This window comes from Mirounga leonina, unplaced genomic scaffold, assembly GCF_011800145.1.
Source record: "Mirounga leonina isolate KUSES-001 unplaced genomic scaffold, KU_Mleo_1.0 Mir_151, whole genome shotgun sequence".
NCBI classification, from domain to species: Eukaryota; Metazoa; Chordata; class Mammalia; order Carnivora; family Phocidae; genus Mirounga; species Mirounga leonina.
Genome location: NW_023270377.1, coordinates 60,765,363 through 60,785,258, shown reverse-complemented (window position 1 = coordinate 60,785,258; position 19,896 = coordinate 60,765,363). Strand labels below are relative to the sequence as shown.

At 35.6% G+C, this 19,896-nt stretch overlaps 1 protein-coding gene across 7 annotated transcripts in view; it reads left to right on the top strand.

Annotated features, from left to right (window-relative positions):
- UBR3 (ubiquitin protein ligase E3 component n-recognin 3) overlaps window positions 1-19,896 on the top strand; it is a 226,711-nt gene that overhangs the window by 174,109 nt on the left and 32,706 nt on the right. For all 7 annotated transcript variants that reach the window (XM_035007806.1, XM_035007803.1, XM_035007802.1 and 4 more), the window contains one exon: window positions 5,379-5,482. In XM_035007806.1, coding sequence (XP_034863697.1) covers window positions 5,379-5,482 — 104 coding nt within the window. The remainder of the gene's footprint in view (window positions 1-5,378; window positions 5,483-19,896) is intronic.

Here is a 19,896-nt window from a genome sequence, read left to right as displayed (position 1 = left end):
TTCATGTTTACTAGCTATTTGTGTATATTCTTTGTGAATTATATGTTCAGAACATCTGTCCATTTTTCTGTTGGCATCTTATTTTAAAAAAATTATTACTAAACAGATGAACATAGGGGAAGGGAAGGAAAAATAAAATAAGATGAAAGTAGAGAGGGAGGCAAACCATAAGAAACAGAAAGTTTCTGTTTCTCTAGGAAACAAAGTTGTTGGAAGGGAGGTCGGTGGGGGAAAGGGATAATTGGGTGATGGGCATTAAGGAGGGCACTTGATGTAATGAGCACTGGGTGTCGTATGCAACTGATGAATCACTAAATTCTACCCTTGAAATTAATAATACGGTATCTGTTAACTAAATTGAATTTAAATAATTAAAAAATCTGAGTGATTCTTTAAAACTTAAAATAGTAAACCTTATTTTTTCATAGGTGTTGAAACTTTTTTCCAAAATATGTTTGCCTTTTAATTTTATATTACTTTTCTTGAAATATTAAGGTTTGAAAATTTCATGTAGCCAAACCAATCAAGCCCTATATTTCTTATTTTTTCTGGTTACTTTTATACTTAGAATACCTGTCTAGCCCATCCAAGTTCTGTTGTTTACCCTTAGAATGTGTTTTATTACACATTCTATTACAATGTGTTTCCTGCCTTAGGGTTTGCAATACCTACTCATATATTCTTTGTAGAATTTTCTTATGGGATGATTTTTTAAAATATTGGAATTTATTTTCATCAGTAGTAATGCGTGAAGATATAAAATTTATTTTCAAATAACTAGCTAATTTTTTGGCAATTTTACATCCCATGTGTTATATACTAAATGAGTGTATCTTATGATCCTAATGAGGGACTTTCCACTTTGTTCTATTGACCTACAAGCCTATGTCTGTGATAAAAACATTCTATCACAGAAGAACCATTCTGGTTTACTTATTGAGGAGATATGTTACGTGTATGTCTCTGATTAGATTAGGCTTCACTCATTTCTTCTACCCCTGATCCCATCCCCTACTTCCCAATTTTTCTTTACTGTTCTCACCGGCTTATTCTTCCAGGTGATCTTCAGAACCATTTTCTAAGCCCTTCCCTTCACTTGTGATTTTGATTAGAATTATCTTAAATTCATAAATTAATCTTGGGAAAATAGTTATCTTTATAGTAGACAGTTTCCCAACTAAGAACATTCCCCATTTTTTTAAAGTAATTATTAAGCCCAACGTGGGACTTGTACTCATGACCCCAAGATCAACAGTTGCATGCTTTACCAACTGATCCAGCCAGGGACCCCAGGACATTCCCCATTTAAAAAAAAATTTTTTTTGTGGGGGCCCGTGGGTGGCTCAGTCAGTTAAGCGTCTGCCTTTGGCTCAGGTCATGATCCCAGGGTTCTGGGATCGAGCCCCACATTGGGCTCCCTGCTCAGCGGGAAGTCTGCTTCTCCCTCTCCTTCTGTCCCTCTCCCTGCTCATGCTCTCTCTCTCTCTCTCTCTGTCTCTGAAATAAGTAAATAAAATCTAAAAAAATAAAATAATAAAAAGATAAAATTCCTTTTTGTATCATTGTAGTTTTGAAACATTTCTTAATTATACATTCTCAATTTTTTAAATATAAAGATTGCGGGGCGCCTGGGTGGCTCAGTCGGTTAAGCGGCTGCTTTCGGCTCAGGTCATGATCCCAGGGTCCTGGGATCGAGCCCCGCATCGGGCTCCCTGCTCAGCAGAGAGCCTGCTTCTCCCTTTCCCTCTGCCTGCAGCTCTGCCTACTTGTGCTATCTCTCTGTCAAATAAATAAATTTAAAAAAATCTTTAAAAAAATAAATAAATAAATATAAAGATTGCTATATTTTTAACAAGTATATATGAATAATTATAATAGAGGTATAATCTGAAGTATAGTTTTCCATGCATATGGAGATTTAGACTGATTTTAAATAATTGAAGTTTACTGCAATAATAATAATAAACAAATAAGTAATAGCAAAAAGTAATTAACCTCTAAATTTGAGAAAGATTGCTTCCATTACAAAAAAATTGTTGACACATAACAAATGAATTAGGCCTTTAAACTTTTCAGTTGCTTATAATATCCCTATTTTAAGAAACTATATTTAATTTATTCATTTGGGAATACTTTTATTTTCTATACCTAAAAGCTCTATAATTTGTAGTCTTTAGGTCATGACGCAAGAAGTTCTTAAGCCTCTCTGAGTTTTGTCCATTAAAATGTATCTTTGCATAGGGGTGAGACTGGCTAGTTTAAATGGATCCATAAAGTTCCTTTGAATTCTAAGTATGAGTCTTTTGTCAGCTATTAGATTTAATGCAGTAGTTTGATAATACAAAATCATTTTTATTTTTATTTATTTATTTATTTTTTTAAAGATTTTATTTATTTATTTGACAGAGAGAGACACAGCGAGAGAGGGAACACAAGCAGGGGGAGTGGGAGAGGGAGAAGCAGGCTTCCCGCTGAGCAAGGAGCCTGATGCGGGGCTCGATCCCAGGACCCTGGGATCATGATCTGAGCCGAAGGCAGACGCTTAACAACTGAGCCACCCAGGCGCTCCCAAAATCATTTTTTTTTTTTAAAGATTTTATTTATTTATTTGAGAGAGAGAGAATGAGAGACAGAGAGCATGAGAGGGAAGAGGGCAGAGGGAGAAGCAGACCCCCCGCTGAGCAGGGAGCCCAATGCGGGACTCGATCCCGGGACTCCAGGATCATGACCTGAGCCGAAGGCAGTCGCTTAACCAACTGAGCCACCCAGGTGCCCCCAAAATCATTTTTATTCTAATTAGTTGTTAATAGACCTGTTTCTTACCACTTTCTTTTTTATCCATAGGTCAGCAAGGATTTTTCAGTGTTACTTTCCTCTTACTCTTTGGGAATGGGTTTTATCCTCTTTGCGTATTTCCTTTGAGTCATTTTGTTCATTTCACTAAAGGAACTGTGGTAAAACCAGAGAAATACAAAAACGTGTAGGATTTATAGGCCCTAATCTCATTAAGTTTGTAATTTTCTATGATGTTTCTTCCCTCAGTACATTTTATCTCTCTCTGTATGCTCTGTAGTCTTAGCTGTCCAGTTTTTGTCTCTTTTTCCACCTGTTTGTCCATCTAGCCATCCATTCATTTTTCATTTTTAAATTTACTCCACTGGTTTTTATAAACTGTTTTAATCCAGGCATCAGGGAAATGATGGCAAACAAGATATAGCTTCTGTGAAAGGTTTCCTTTTTTTCTTTTTTTCTTTTTTCCAGGGTACTTAACAGTGTAGAGGATGAATTAGGAGAACATAAAATTGGGGAGATTGAGTAGTGAGAAGGCAGTGGCTATAGAATGACAAAGAAGAATAAAGATAGTTGTTAGGACTTACTGACAATTAAATATGGAGTAAGAGAAGATAGGTTCAGGATATCCCCAAGATCCTGCCTTATTTATTCATTATATTTTTATTGTGTGTATATTGTATTATATTAACTCAGACATTGTGCTACCTGCTAGAGATTATAATAAATAAGCCACATCAAGACTAAGAACATAGAAGGGAGAGTAGATTGGTTATGGCTAGGGGGGTATTGTTTGTGTAGAATAGAGTAGAATGATCATGAGTTCAGTTTCAGCCATGCTCAGGTTGAGCTGCCTGTTAGATATACAAGTGGAGATAGTGAATATTCAGATAGAGAGTCTAAGAGAGTCATAGCTAAAGATACAGACTTGGGAGTCATCAGTGTATAGCTGGTGATTGGAGTCATGGGTTAGGAAGTCTTTCAAAATGAGTCCTTTATATTAAAAGAGAGTGGGAATTGGAGCCTTGGGAAACAGCACCATTTCTAGGTTAGTCAGAGGAAGAACTTGTCAAGAAAACTAAAGTAATCAGAGAGTTAGAAGGGAACCTGGGATAGTGTTTCACAAAAGCCAAGAGAATTTTCTAGACAAAAATGTTCAATCATATGCAGAGTTAAAGGTCAGTAAGGTAAGGATTGAAAAATGTCCACTAGATTTTGTAATTAAGAGATCATTGTTGGCCATGTGGAAAACCATTTTTGGGGGGATTTCAATAATAGATGAGCAAATGGTAGCCCCTCCCCCACTTTTTAAAAAAGAACTTTGGTCTTATAAAAAAGAGAGACTGGAGAGACAAATAGTAGGTTTCATAGCATTAATGGAAAGTTAGCTTTGGAGAGGGAGACAAGTAAAATAAAGGGATATCTGTAGAGAATGGAGACATTTAAAGAGCTGTCTTCCTCTGGCACTTAAAAGCTTCAAAGCAGTGCTGTCCATTGCCTGACATATAGTAAGTAATCAGTATTTGTTGAATGATGGAGCCTAATAAAAGAGTTGAATAATTTTTGTTCACCCTAAATCTAGTCTGAATTATAGTTTCAAAATATATTCAATTCTTGAAGCTTAAGATTTGCTTTTGCTTTCTGACATAAAAATTAAACCTGTGATTAAAAAAATGTATCCTTCTACAGGGTTTTAAAAATTCTTATAGATCTAGAATGAGATCTGCTTTAGAATATATTCTTTTTTTTTTTTTTTTAAAGATTTTATTTATTTGACAGAGAGAGACACAGCAAGAGAGGGAACACAAGCAGGGGGAGTGGGGGAGGGAGAAGCAGGCTTCCCGCTGAGCAGGGAGCCCGATGGAGGGCTCGATCCCAGGACCCTGGGACCCTGGGACCATGACCTGAGCTGAAGGCAGATGCTTAACGACTGAGCCACCCAGGCGCCCCAGCTTTAGAATATATTCTGTGTTTCTCATAGTACTATACATTCCTAAGATTTACTACTTTGTCTTTTATAGTGTGTTTTAAGTTCTGTTTTGGCTATCATTATCTTTTTTTTTGAAACTTTGAAAATTTTGAAGATTTTTTGAATTGTTATGATAGTCATAAAATTGAAACAACAAAAAATAAAAATCATGCCTTTTCAATATAACTTGCTTGTGAATTGTACCTGTTCTTTTTTAATAATGTGAACATTTACTCTGTATGCAAACTTTGTGATAGCAAGTATCCTATATCCACTCTATTTATAGTGAAACTAATCCTCTAAAGTGCCAATTAATCCTTCATTTGATTTCTGTAATTTAAGAAATCAAAAAGACTCATTTCAAGTTAATGTATCCCAATTGTTTACTTAAGTAAGATCTAATAAATTTTCTGTATAATTTTTTCATATTAGAGTCAAGGGAATAAATGGATACAGAAGATTATATTTTTAAGCAAAAACTATGGCCCCTTTTTCTTTTGAGATTTCTCAGATGTTTATGAAAGTTTGATTTCTGTTCCATAGACATATATGGGAAATATAAAATGAATTAGAAAAGATATACAATATTGTCTAAAGTGATTATGCATTTTTCTTTTAGGCAGGGAAATGAAGAACAACAGCCTGAGGTTCCAATTCTTTATCATGATGTTACATCCCTTTTGCTCATCCAGATCTTAATGATGCCGCAACCCTTACGAAAAGGTATGTCTTGATAATTATGATTCTTGGACTATATAGTATACATAATACTCTAAAAATTATGGGGACAAATATTCAGTCTGTTGGAAATGTTTTGAGATCAATGACTTTATTATTTTTTAATAATAGTAAATCATATATATCTAAAAAGATGACAGTGAAATAAAGGTTTTTTTTTTTTCCTTATGGGTCTGTTCTTTTCAGGTTTTTATTCAATAATAAGGTAAAGATAAGGGAAAATCACCCCAAAGACTTTTGTTTTAAAAAAATTTAAAGTGATAATACAAAAATGTGAAAAAAAGAGCAAACTGTCAGCCTTAATGCCTCTACCCTATCTATATGCATAAATATTTTTTATAGTAGTAATCATAGGGTTTTTCAAAATGTGATACTCCATCATTTTTAATTAGTGTTAATATACTATCTTGATATTAACAGCATTAATACTATGATAACAATAGCATTAATATTATATTAGCAATGTTTTAATTATTGTTCCATAGTCTTTGTAGTTTTCATTTAAAGACATTTAAAATATTCTATTAAATGATTAACCATTCCCTTTTGGTGAAAAGCTTTGTTTTTGTGTTATGAGTTAACATGAAAGAACATCTATAGGTGTATAAAGGCCTTGTTACTGGGGAAGATATTTTTTGTGTGTACTTTAACTTGATCTTTTGATAAAATCTTTTACCTGAGGGTATGAAGTGATCATTTATTTTAAACATAAGCAAATTGGTATTTTATGCAAATTATGATACTCTCTGAGGAGTTAAATGTCATTAATAAACAGGCATAATATTTTATACTCAAACTGTGAATTTTTTTTTTTAAGTTTTTATTTTAATCACCTGGTGTTCATTAAGGCCAAATGCACTCCTTAATCCCCATCATGTATTTCATCCTTCCCCCCACCCGCCTTCCCTCTGGTAACCATTAATGTGTTCAGTATAGTCAAGAGTCTGTTTCTTGGTTTGCCTCTCTCTCTCTTTTTTTTTCCTTTGCTTATTTGTTTTGTTTCTTGAATTTGACATATGAGTGAAATCATATGGTATTTGTCTTTCTCTGACTGACTTATTTCACTGAGTGTAATACACTCTAGCTCTACCCATGTCATTGCAAATGGCAAGATTTCATTCTTTTCATGGCTGAGCAAATATTCCAATATATATGTATATGTATTTATACACCCCCCCCACACACATCTTCTTTATCCATTCATCAATTGATGGACACCTGGGTTGATTCCATATCTTGGCTATTGTAAATAATACTGTAAATATAGGGGTGCATGTATCCCTTTGAATTAAAATTTTGTATTCTTCAGGTAAATATCCAGTAGTGCGGTTGCTGTATCATGGGGTAATTCTATTTTTAACTTTTTGAGGAACCTCCATACTGTTTTCCAGAGTGGCTGCACCAGTTTGCATTCCCACCAACAGTGCAAGAGGTTTCCTTTTTCTCCACATTCTTGCCAAAACTTGTTCCTTGTGTTTTTGATATTAGCCATTCTGGCAGGTGTGAGGTGATATCTCATTGTAGTTTTGATTTGTGTTTCCCTGATGATGAGTGATATTGAGCATCTTTTCATGTGTCTTTTGGCCATCTGGATGTCTCCTTTGGGAAAATGTCTATTCATGTCTTCTGCCCATTTTTAATTGGATTATTTGTTTTTTGGGTGTTGAGTTGTATAAATTCTTTAAAAAAAATTTTTTTTAATTATGTTAGTCACCATATCATTAGTTTCTGATGTAGTTGTATAAATTCTGTATAGATTTTGGATACTGACCCTTTATCAGATATGTCATTTGCAAATATCTTCTCCCATCCTGTAGGTTGTCTTTTAGTTTTGTTGATTATTTCCTTCACTGTGCAGGAGCTTTTTATTTTGATGTAGTCCCAATAGTATATTTTGCTTTTCTTTCCGTTGCCTCAGGAGACATATGTAGAAAGAAGTTACTATGGCTGATGTCAAAGAAGTTACTGCCTGTGTTCTTTTCTAGGATTTTTATGGATTCAGGTCTCACATTTAGGTCATCAATCCATTTTGAATTTATTTTTGTGTATGGTGTAAGAAAGTGGTCCAGTTTCATTCTTTTGCATGTTGCTGTCCAGTTTTCCCAACGCCATTTGTTGAAGAGACTGTCTTTTTCCCGTTGGATATTCTTTCCTATTTTGCCAAAGGTTAATTGACCATATAGTTGTGGATTTATTTCTGGGTTTTCTAATTTGTTCCATTGATTTATGTGTCTGTTTTTGTGCCAGTATTGTACTGTTTTAATTGCTACAGCTTTGTAATGTAACTTGAAGTCCAGAATTGTGATGCCTCCAGCTTTGCTTTTCCTTTTCAGGATTGCTTTGGCTATTTGGGGTCTTTTGTAGTTCTATACAAATTTTAGGATTGTTTATTCTAGTTCTGTGAAAAATGCTGTTGATATTTTGATAGGGATTGTGTTAAATATGTAGATTGCTTTGTACCCAAAGCAATGGGTATGGATATTTTAACAATATTTGTTCTTCCAATCCATAAGCATGGAATATCTTTCCATTTCATTGTGTCATCTTCACTTTCTTGCATCAGTGTTTTAGTTTTCAGAGTACAGGTCTTTCACCTCTTTGGTTTGATTTTTTCCTCGGTATCTTAATATTTTTGGTGCAGTTGTAAATGGGATTATTTTCTTAATTTCTCTTTCTGCTGCTTCATTTTTGGTGTATAGAGATGCCACAAAGAAGAAAAAAAAGAGAAATGCCACAGATTTCTGAATGTTGATTTTGTACCCTGGGAGTTTATTGAATTCATTTATCAGTTCTAGCAGTTTTTTTGGTGGAATCTTTCAGGTTTTCTATATTTCATATCATGTCATCTGCAAATAGTGGAAGTTTTACTTCTTTCTTACCGAATTGGATGCCTTTTACTTCTTTTTGTTGTCTGATTGCTGTGGCTAGGACTTCCAGTACTATGTTGAATAAAAGTGGTGAGAGTGGACATCCTTGTCTTGTTCCTGACCTTAGGGGAAAGGCTCTCAGTTTTTCCCCATTGAGGATGATGTTAGCGTGGGTTTTTCATAGATGGCCTTTATTATGTTATATTACCTCTAAACCTACCTTGTTGAGGGTTTTTATCATGAATGGATGTTGTACTTTGACAGATGCTTTTCTGTACCTATTAAAATGATCATATGGTTCTTATCCTTTCTTTTATTAATGTGGTGTATCAAAATGATTGATTTGCTAATATTGGACCACTCTTGCAAACCAGGAGTATATCCCACTTGATGGTGGTGAATGATTTTTTTAATGCATTGTTGGATTTGGTTTGCTGATGTTTTGTTGAGGATTTTTGCATCTATAGTCATTAGAGATATTGGCCTGTAGTTCTTTGTGTGTGTGTGTGTGTGTGTTTGTGTGGTTTTATCTGGTTTTGGTATCGGGTAATGCTGGCCTCATAGAATGAATTTGGAAGTATTCTTTCTTTTTCCATTTTTTGAAATAATTTGAGAAGAATTGGTATTAGTTTTTCTTTAAATGTTTGGTAGAATTCACCTGTGAAGCCATCTGGCCCTGGACCTTTGTTTGTTGTGAGTTTTTTGATTACTGATTCAGTTTCTTTGCTGGTAATCAGTCTGTCTAAATTTTCTGTTTCTTCCTGTTTCAGTTTTTGTAGTTTATATAAGTTTCTAGGAATTTATCCATTTCTTCTAGGTTGTCTAATTTTGTTGGCATATAGCTTTTCATAATATTCTCTTATAATTATATTTCTGTGATATTGGTTCATTGGTGATTCTGTTTAGTTGAGTCCTTTCTCTTTTTTTCTTGATAAGTCTGCCTAGAGGTTAATCAATTTTGTTGATTTTTTTTTCTCAGTGAACCAGTTCCTGTTGTCATTGATTTGTTCTATTGGTATTTTTGTTTGTTTGTTTTGGTTTCTCTATTATTTATTTCTGCTCTAATCTTTATTGTTTCCTTCCTTTTGCTGGTTTTAGGTTTTGTTTGTTCTTTTTCTAGCTTCTTTAGGTGTAAGGTTAGGTTGTTTTTTTAAGATTTTTTCTTCTTGAGGTAGGCCTGTATTGCTATAAACTTCCCTCTTAGAAATACTTTTGCTGCGTCCCAAAGATTTTGAACCATTGTGTTTTCATTTTCATTTGTTTCCATGTACTTTTTAATTTCTTCTTTTATTTCCTGGTTGATGCATTCATTGTTTAGTAGCATGTTAACCTCCATGTATTTGTGGTCTTTCGAGGTTATTTTCTTGTGGTTGACTTATAGTTTCATAGCGTTGTAGTCAGAAAAGATGCATGCTGTGACTTTGATCTTTTTGAATTTATTGAGGCTTGTTTTGTGACCTAATATGTGATCAGTTCTGGAGAATGCCCCATATGTATTTGAATATTATTCTGTTGTTTTAGGATGAAATGTTCTGAGTATATCCGTTAAATCTGTCTGGTAATTTTGGATTGTTTTTAAATATAAAACGCATAAAACTTTACACGGGACACCTGGGTGGCTCAGTTGATTAAGTTGCTGACTCTTGATTTCGACTCAGGTTATGATCTCAGGGTCCTGGGATTGAGTCCCACATCGGGCTCCATGGTTAGTGTCGAGTCTGCTTGAGATTCTCTCTCCTTCTCCCTCTGCCCCTCACCCAGCTCGTGTGTGCACTTTCTCTCGAAAATAAATAATTAAACCTTTTTTAAAAAAAAAAAAACATAAAATTCACCTTTTTAACAATTTTTAAATGTACAGTTCAGTACATTCATATGTTGTGCAACCATCACCATTATCTAGCTCCAGAACATTTTCATCAGCCCAGAGATAAACTTTGTATCCATTAAGCAGTCACTTCCGTTTCTTCTTTCCCCAGCCTCTAGAAACCACTAATCTGCTTTCTTACTCTATGGATTTGCCTGTACTAGATATTTCATATTAATAGAATTATACAATATGTGGCCTTTTGTGTCTAGCTGCTTTCACTTAATGTGTTCACGGTTCATCCATGATGTAGTATGTGTTGTACTTCATTTCTCTTCATGGCTGAGTAATATTTCATTACAGGGCTATGCCACATTTTGTTTATCCAGTCATCATTTGATTGACATTTTGATTGTTTCTACCATTTGGCTCTTAAGAATAGTGCTACTGTTTGAATACCTGTTTTTGTTTGAATACCTGTCTTTAGTTCTTTTGTACATAGCTAAAAGTGGGTTTGCTGGGTCATGGTCATTCTATGTTTAACTTCTTGAGGAACTGCCAAATTTCATATATTTTTGAATGTATCTTTTTTGGGGCTTGGCTATGTATTTGAATTTCATTATTTATTTTGCAGTCTTTAAAACATACACCTTTTAATTAGCCTTATTGAATTTCATCTCTTTGCAAAATTAGTTATAAGCTGTTTAGGTTTTATGTGTTACTTTGGTTAGTTTTCCTTATTTTAGGGAAATAGTTGCTTTGGAGTTATGTTGGTTTGCCCTGACTGTGCTCTTCTAATTATACTAGTAGTATTATGTTTTGAAATATAAACAATTTTACTTTGTTTTATAAAGTCTTCAAGATAGATAGTTTACTTTTTTTTAAGATATTGTATTTAAATATTTTACATGTATGCATAATTACATAAATCTGAAAAGCTAAAATGAAGGAAACTTGATTATAGAAATAGACTTATTTCTATAATTAATATTTATCTGAAGAGAAAAATAGTTCAGTTGATTGTAAGGGACCTACTGTATTAGTGTCTGAGAGCTGTAACAGGTGCATCTCCCTTATCATGAGATGACAACTATTGGAGCTAGCCCTCAATAGAAGGTGAAGTTAATGCCAAAAGAAGATGTAATACATTGAATTAATTGAACGTAGTAGATTAAATTCAGTAGAAACATATTCTCAAATTGTTTACTAAAATATGAGTCAAGAAAATTGATCTAGTTAATTTATAATGGCTAAATGAATATTTATTATATTATTCATTAATATTTATTATTAATTTATTATACCCATCATACCACTGGCCTCCAAAAAATAAGCTTAAAAGTAAGTATTCTCCTGAGGACTCCTGGTTATGATATGTCCCTATTTTCAGGTATGCATGTTTAGTTCTTTTATAACTTAGGATCAGGTTTGGCTGTGTATAACAGAAAAGAAGCCCCAAATAACAAAGTAGCTTAAGTAATATAGACATTTTTATTTTTCATGTAGAAGGAAGTCTGAAGATAGGCAGGTCAGGTCCTTCTACTTCACAGCACTGTAGCCCTATGATGTGGCTCTCACCTTCGTGTTTCAAGGAAGTTGCAGGAGTTGCAGCCATCATAGTCTTGTTTAATAAGGCAGCAGGATGGAGAGTTGGGAGAGGAACTTCACCCTCTCTTTTAAGAAGTCCTCTTGGAAGTTCCACACAAAACTTACATACCTTTGGCTAAAGTTCTTCCTTCTTTTGAACCTCTGGGATTTAAAACATAAAATCATCATCTTTTTTAGGAAGGGTCAATTACTCAGATTTGGATCATGTTGTTGTTCTTTTCCACATCATTGAGGAGTATCACGATTCTGTTCAGTCATGCCTTATAGGATAGAGATTCCAGGATTCAGTGGAACATCTGGTACTAGTGATTATAGACTATCTTCTGCATCCAGCATCCAGAGATAGAAGGTTGCTTATTATTTCCCATTCACTTTAAGAAAGGAAATATTTCAGTCTTGCTTTGTTACAAGCCAATGCTTTATAAATAAGAATAAACTGTTTATTTTAGAATATTTCAGCCATATATAACAATAAAGAGCAGAGTTTAATGAACCTCCATGTACCCACCAATTATCAACTCATGGCCAATCTTGTTTTATTTATATTCTCTCCTATTCCATCCTCCCTCCTACCCTGGGTTATTTCAAAGCAACTCCTGGACATCATGTCATTTCATCTATATAGTCTTTAGTATGTATCTCTAAAAGATAAAGATTTGTTCAGTAAACATAACCAGAGTACCATGAACCCATTTTTTTTTTTTTAAAGATTTTATTTATTTATTTGAGAGAGAATGAGAGAGAGAGAGAACACATGAGAGGGGATAGGGTCAAAGGACGAAGCAGACTCCCTGCCGAGCAGGGAGCCCGATGCGGGACTCGATCCAGGGACTCCAGGATCATGACCTGAGCCGAAGGCAGTCGCTTAACCAACTGAGCCACCCAGGCGCCCCCCATGAACCCATTTTTAAATGGACAGTTCTGCTTTACTATCATTAGATACCAAGTCAGTATTCAGATTTCTATAGTTGTTATAAATGGTTTCTTATAGTTGGTTTGTTCGCCTTGGGATCCAGACAAGGTCTACACATTCGATTTGGTGGTTATTTCTCTTTTAAATCTATGGGTTTCCCTTCTCCCCTTACATTTTATTTGTTGAAAAATCTGGATCTTTTGTCTGTACTTTACTAATTGCATCCCCACGGTATCCTTTAATAATATGTTCTGTTCCCACGTGTTCCCTGCAAACTGGCAGATAGATCTAAACACCTAGATTCAGTTCTTATTTCCTTTTTTTTTTTGCAAAAACACTTCATGGATGATGTAACATACTTTTCATCACAAGACAAATTCCAGATGTCTCTCTTTTCATGACATTAGAGGCTATGAATGATTGCCTAGATTGTTTTGTTTGTTTTTTATGTTTTTTAAAAGATTTTATTTTTAACTAATCTGTACACTCAACATGGACCTCACAACCCTGAAATCAAGAGTCACATGCTGTACCGACTGAGCCAGCGAGGTATCCCTATTGAGTGTATTTTTTTTTTTTTAGCATCCTTCAGAGATGATTGTTTTTTTGTTTTTTAGTATTATGAATGCATGGATTTTAACAAAGTTGATGTCTTTTATTCCCAGTATAGAATACTAACTGTTTAACCACTTGTGTTTCGTTCATGTTGGCTTGTGTTCTGATGATATGACCCCCGTAGTCTTGGATAGCTTTTTCAGACCAAGGCTTTTTAATTTGTGATTTAAGAGTTCATTAGTAGGAATCCATGAATTTCCTAAAATGATATAGGAAATTTTTGTATCTATATGTGCAGTTTTTTTTCTGAGAAGTTCCGTGGCCCATAACCAGGTTTTCAGAAGGATCTTGACCCTTAAAACTGAGTTAGCTATAAATTCTCCTGAGGACTCCTGGTTATATACAGTATAAGGAATAATAAGGAAGTTGCTTTTGTGTAGTTGGAGAATCAGAAGCAGATTATAGTGGGATGAGAAATGAGAGGGCAATGAAACAGCAGAGAGAACTGTCAAGAACGAATGTGGGGAGAGAGCACAAGCTGTATGTGGATATATTCAAAGGGGTTATTTTTGTTTGTTTTGTTAAGATAGGAGAGTTTTGAGCATGTTTAAATGTTTGCCATTTCTCCATTATTTACTTAATAATTCCTGGTGGTACGTTTACCTTCTTACCCTCTCCTAGAAGCCTTTCACTTAAATGAGCGCTTTTCCCTTTCCCATAATAACTCATCTATAGTTCTGTTTTGACACTTAACTCATTGTCATAATGGTAGATTTTCTTTTAATATCTCCTTTTCTAAACTATCAGTTCCTCCAGGACTTGCATCATTTTACATGTATCCCTAGTGCCTACCTGCTACATAATATGCTCAGTAAATGGTTGTAGAATGGGTATTAAATATCCAGTTGTCTTATTTTCTGGTAAATTGCTTATTTTCTTTTTTGAAATTCAAGAAAGCTATTGCTTTGGTTTGCATCTTTGAATCTTATAGTGTGATCATTTCTCTGTAATGTTCTTTGAGAATGTTGGCAGTTTATTAGACCCAAACCACAGTTGCCCTGAAGTATACCCAAGGGAATAGCTTTAACTACCTTATTAGTTGTTTGAAGGACTTGGACTCTTTTCTCAGTTCTATGTTGATTAATGCAATGAGTCTTATTAAACTATTTGGGTTCTTCACTCATCAAAGAGAAGATGGAGTTGAGCTTATTACACAAAACATACCACAAATTGATTTTTGCTGTATACTAGACTTTTTGAAGAGAGAGTGTGTGTAGTTAGAAACTCAGATCATAAAAGAGAAGACTGAAAAGATCTGATGTTTATATGGATATGTGCAAAGATCTTTATGGAGGCAGTGGAATAGTATATTTCTTTATAGAACTTTTTCATGGTAATTTTAGGAAAACAATAAAATGATGCCATCTTTAGATTATATCATTTTTACTTGTATGATTTTCCCCTTAAGGTTTTATTGTTTTACGTGCACCTTGTCCTAAAAGAAAACTTGGAGCATTTTGTATTACCTTAACTCTAAAACAGTTTATGGGAAAGGAATTTCTGCAGGCATCTGAATCCTGTTTGTCTTCTTGTTTTATCACCTGCATTAAGCATGGTACCCATAGGCCAACCAGCAAATACCTCCCTAGAAGACTATAGGTTCCTTGGATTACTTTTACAAAACCCAACACAAATGCCATTGCATAGAGAGAGGGTACCTTACTAAATACTTAATTGTCTTATTTTTGAAAATTGCTCATTGCATGCTTATGTATTACCCACTGAAGAAAATCTGGTTTATTCAGATTTTATTGGTATCATTAAAGAGTCAAGGGGTTGTCTCAGTTATGTCAATACCCTTTGAACTATTTATTCCTTTTTTTTAGGATTTTATCTTGATGAAATTAAGTCAGAAATATAGGCAAAGATTTACACATTTTCTATTTAAAATGTTTTAATTTAATGAGTTATGAACTCTTTTAAGATTTTTAAAAAATGATAAATTGAATGTAAATAACAAAACCGATGACTTCATGTTCTCAAATAGTATAATGAGGTAGATATGGCACCTGTCCAGGAGTTCAGAAACTTCATTTCACATGGGTGCCAGGGTGGCTCAGTCAGCTGGGTGTCTGACTCTTGATTTCATCTCAGCTCATGATCTCAGAGTCGAGAGATAGAGCCCTGTGTCTGGCTCCATGCTGGGCATGGAGCCTGCTTAAGATTCTCTCTCTCCCTCTTCCTCTGCCCCTTCCCCCTAAAAAAAAAGAAACTTCAGTTCACAGACGTTTAGAATAGGAAGTAAGGAATATAATTTTCATTTTTGATCCTAAGAAAAAATTCACTTTTTAAAGAGCTCCAGGCTAACGTTTCTTCCATACTGAACTCTTGTATCTTATGTGATCAGTTTTCCATTATTATTATTATTTTTTAAAGATTTTATTTATTTATTTGAGAGAGAGAGAATAAGAGACAGAGAGCATGAGAGGGAGGAGGGTCAGAGGGAGAAGCAGACTCCCCGCTGAGCAGGGAGCCCGATGCGGGACTCGATCCCGGGACTCCAGGATCATGACCTGAGCCGAAGGCAGTCGTTCAACCAACTGAGCCACCCAGGCGCCCCCAGTTTTCCATTATTGAGCAGCCTTCACAGCACCATGTTCCCCCACCCCTTTTTCCTGTCATGCGGTAGCACTATAAAGTGTACAGTCTGTTTGCACAGGCATTTCAAGTAAAGTAATGCCCAGAAATACCACTCATATATAATGCCCTCTCATTTTAAACCACATTTCTTTTCTTGCTTAAAAAGAAGTAATATATTTAAGGAAAATAACAGCTACTATAAGCACAATCTTAGCTTTTCAATGCAGCAAAGTATTAATTTCGGGTTTCAGTCATTTTTTTCTGCTTTATCATCATTTTTCAAGTATTTCAAATGGCAGTTTAAAGTCACAGCTTATGCTTAAGTTCCCACATTCACTCATTCATCCAATATTTACTAAATGCTTACCATGTGAAATCATTTTTTTTAGGGACTTGGAAGAAAACAAGAAATCACTTATATAAGATGTACATTGGGTCCATCGGTTGCTATCTTCTAAGGTTGCAACAGAAAACAAAGCCTTTCAAATCCAATTATCGACATTTTAAAAGGCAAGGGAAATTGGACATCTACTCTCTCTCAGTCAGTGTGCTTTTAAAAAACCCAAAACCAAAACCCCACTATCAAATCACCTGAAGGTGAACACTGAAGACCATTACTTTACAGTGAGAGACTACCATCATTCTCTACCTTCAGAGGGTTACCAAATCCTGTCTTTTTTATCATTTAAATTTCTCTAATTTAACTCATTCTCTCCATCATCATTATTCTCCCTTAGTTCAGGTCATCTAATTTCTCATTTGTGGTACTTTTGCTATCTGCTAATAGGTTGTCTTGCCACTAATCTTGTCTTGTTTCAGTCCCTTTCTCCTAAGAAGCAGCCATGAATATTTTAGATGGGTCTTGTTTTTTTATCCATTCTGATACCCTGTGTCTTTTGTTTGGAGCATTTAGTCCATTTACATTCAGAGTGATTATTGATAGATATGAATTTAGAAACACTGTGTTACCTGTAAAGGTGGTGTTTTTGGAGATGTTCTCTATTCCTTTCTACTCTTTGTTGCTTTTGGTCTTATTTTCCCCCCACTCAAAGAGTCCCCTTTAATATATCTTGCAGGGCTGATTTAGTGGTCACAAATGCCTTTACTTTTTGTTTGTCTGGGAAACTATCTCTCCTATTTTGAATGATAGCCTTGCTGGATAAAGTATTCTTGGTTACGTATTTTTCCCAGTTAGCATGTTGAATATATCCTGCCACATTCTTCTGGCCTGCCAAGTTTCTGTGGACAGATCTGCTGTGAACCTGATCTGTCTTCCCTTGTAAGTTAAGGACTTTTCTCCCCTTGCTGCTTTCAGGATTCTTTCCTTGTATGTTTATTTTGTGAATTTGACTATGATATGTCTTGGTGATGGCCGGCTTTTGTTGAATTTAATGGGAGTTCTCTCTAATGGATTTTGTGTCTGTTTCTTTCCCCAGATTTGGGGAAGTTTTCAACAGTAATTTGCTCAAACAAACCTTCTGCCCCTTTTTGTCTCTCTTCATCTTCTGGGACTTCTATGATATGAATGTTATTACACTTTAAGGAGTCGCTGAGTTTCCTATGTCTACATTCGTGATCCAATACCTTTCTTTCCCTCTTCTTAGTTTCATTATTTTCCATAATTTTATCTTCTACATCACTGATTTATTCCTCTGCTTCATCCATCCTTGTTGTCATGATATCCATTCGGATTTACATCTCAGTTATAGCATTTTTTTAAAAATTTCAGCCTGACTAGTTTTTAGTTCTTTTATCTCTGTAGTAAGGGATTCTCAAGTGTCTTCTATGGTTTTTTTTTTCAAGTCCAGCTGGTATCCTTATAATTGTTGTTTCAAATTCTAGTTTAGACATCTTACTTATAATCTGTTTTGATTAAATCCCTGGCTATTACTTCTTCTGTTACTTCTTCCTTTTCTTTCTTTTGGGGTGAATTCCTCCATCTTGTCATTTTGGAGGTCCAAATAAAAAAAAAAAATTAAAAAAAATAAAGAAAAGCTAGATCCTAGGTGTGTTTTGGTCTGCTTGTTAAGAGAAGCTTGATTTAACAAATAAAAAAATTGCTTTTTCTGTATCAAAAACAAAAAAGAAAACCAAAAACCCAAGAAAACCCCAAAGGAAGCTAGATCGTGCTTCTCCTAGAGCTGAAGCTTTAAAGCTCTCTATGATCGGTAGACTTGCTGTGGGCAAGGGGTTTGTGCTGGTCTTCTGGGGGAGTAGCCTGCTGCTCTGATTCTTAGGTGGACTTGCCCTAGTGGAGATGCACCTGTAGGGTGCAGGGAGGCGGGGCTTGGTGTAAACAGCTCTGGCTTCAATTTGGTGGTGCTGTTTTGCTCACTGAAGTTGGTCAGTGTTGCTGGGGGACAGAGTTGGTGGGGGCGGGGGATGGATTCAACCCACTCTGTCGTCTCAGGACAGAGCTCATGCCCATCACTCCTCAGGAAACCCTCACAGACAAGCAAACAATTACCCTTCCTGTGTCCCCCCGCTTCCCATCAGATCTCTGCCTTCACCCTGTCTGTGTCCAAGCTGAATGCCTGCCAGGTGGTACAGCACTCCTGTATTTTATCTCAGGCATGGCTAAATTTCAAAACTCCAAACTTCAGAGACCCCCTGAAGCTGGACCTGCACCGATCTTCTGGGGGAGGATCTTGCTGCTCTGTGGCTGGTGCCGGCTAGTCCCAAAAAACAGTCACACGACTGCACAGTGGTTTGGAGTTTATGATAAATCATAGCACAAAGCCGCTGCCAAGGTTTGCTGCCCTCAGCCAGCTTCTTTGTTCCTGTGCTGGTGAAGAGGGTAGCTCAATGGCACCTGCAGGGTCTTTTGCCCCCGGAGAGGCCATATCACCTCTACCAAATACACACCAAGCAGGGGAACTGTTTCTCCCTTGGGACCCAGGGGATCCTCAGACCACGCTGCCCACTCCCTGGTTTCCACCCTCCTTCCCCACAGGAGTACCACTAAGGCCACGAGGCGTGACCTTGGCGATGGTGCTGACCTCTGAAACTTCAGACTCTGCACTCTGCTATTTATAAAAAACTCAGTATTTAAACTTTCTTCTTTTCTCAATCAGTGGTTTTGGGGAAGAGTTTTCTGGTGCAGTCCCCTGTGTGTGTTTTTACTCTTTCTTCACTCTCTCTCTCTTTCTTTCTCTTTCGCTCCTCTCTCTGCAATCGGGGCTCCTCCCCTCCACAGCTCCCATGGCTCTTTTCTCCCCCAAATCAACTCTCTGCAGATCCTACCTTCCATGAGGTGGTCACTTTTTCTGCTTGTAGCCATGCAGCTTTGTTTTCTCAGTCCTCAGATCGATTTTTTTGGGTGTTCTGAATGATATTTGGATAGATTGATATTTATCTAGTTGTTTTTGAGGGAAGAGGTAAGCTTAGGGTTGCCCTACTCCTCCACCGTCTTAACCCTGTACCAACAGTGACTATTTTAAAATGCAAATCTGATATTAGCATTCTCATGCTTAAAGTTCTTCAGTGGCTTCCATTGGCCAGTCTAGGGGCTATAAATCAAATGCCTATAGATAATCAACCAGGTAACAAATACTAATATTAATAACAACAGATATTTACTGATTGTCATTGCTATTTACTGTTTTAAGCATTTAAGTATAAACTTTATTTCACTTAATCCCTTTAAGGTAGGTTAGATTATTATCTCCATTAAATAGATGACAAAATAAAAGGAAGAGTATATTACTAACCTGCCTAAGATCTGAAGAGTCAGAATTTAAATCTAGACAATTTGGCTTCATAGCCTAAATTCATTCTTAACAATAATGTTATATACTGACTCCTTGTGAAAACAGTCTTTGGTTTGATATAATTGGGAGTGGGAAACTGTGACAATTCTCTAGAATGTATGCTTGGCTGAAGAGGACAGTTATCACTCAGCTCCAGATCATTGTTGACATGTAAGAATGTGGGCCCAGTATTGTCAGATCTTCCTGTTTTTTGAGAATAAGGGGAATTGGGGACTTTTATAAGAAATATCCTATTTTTATTT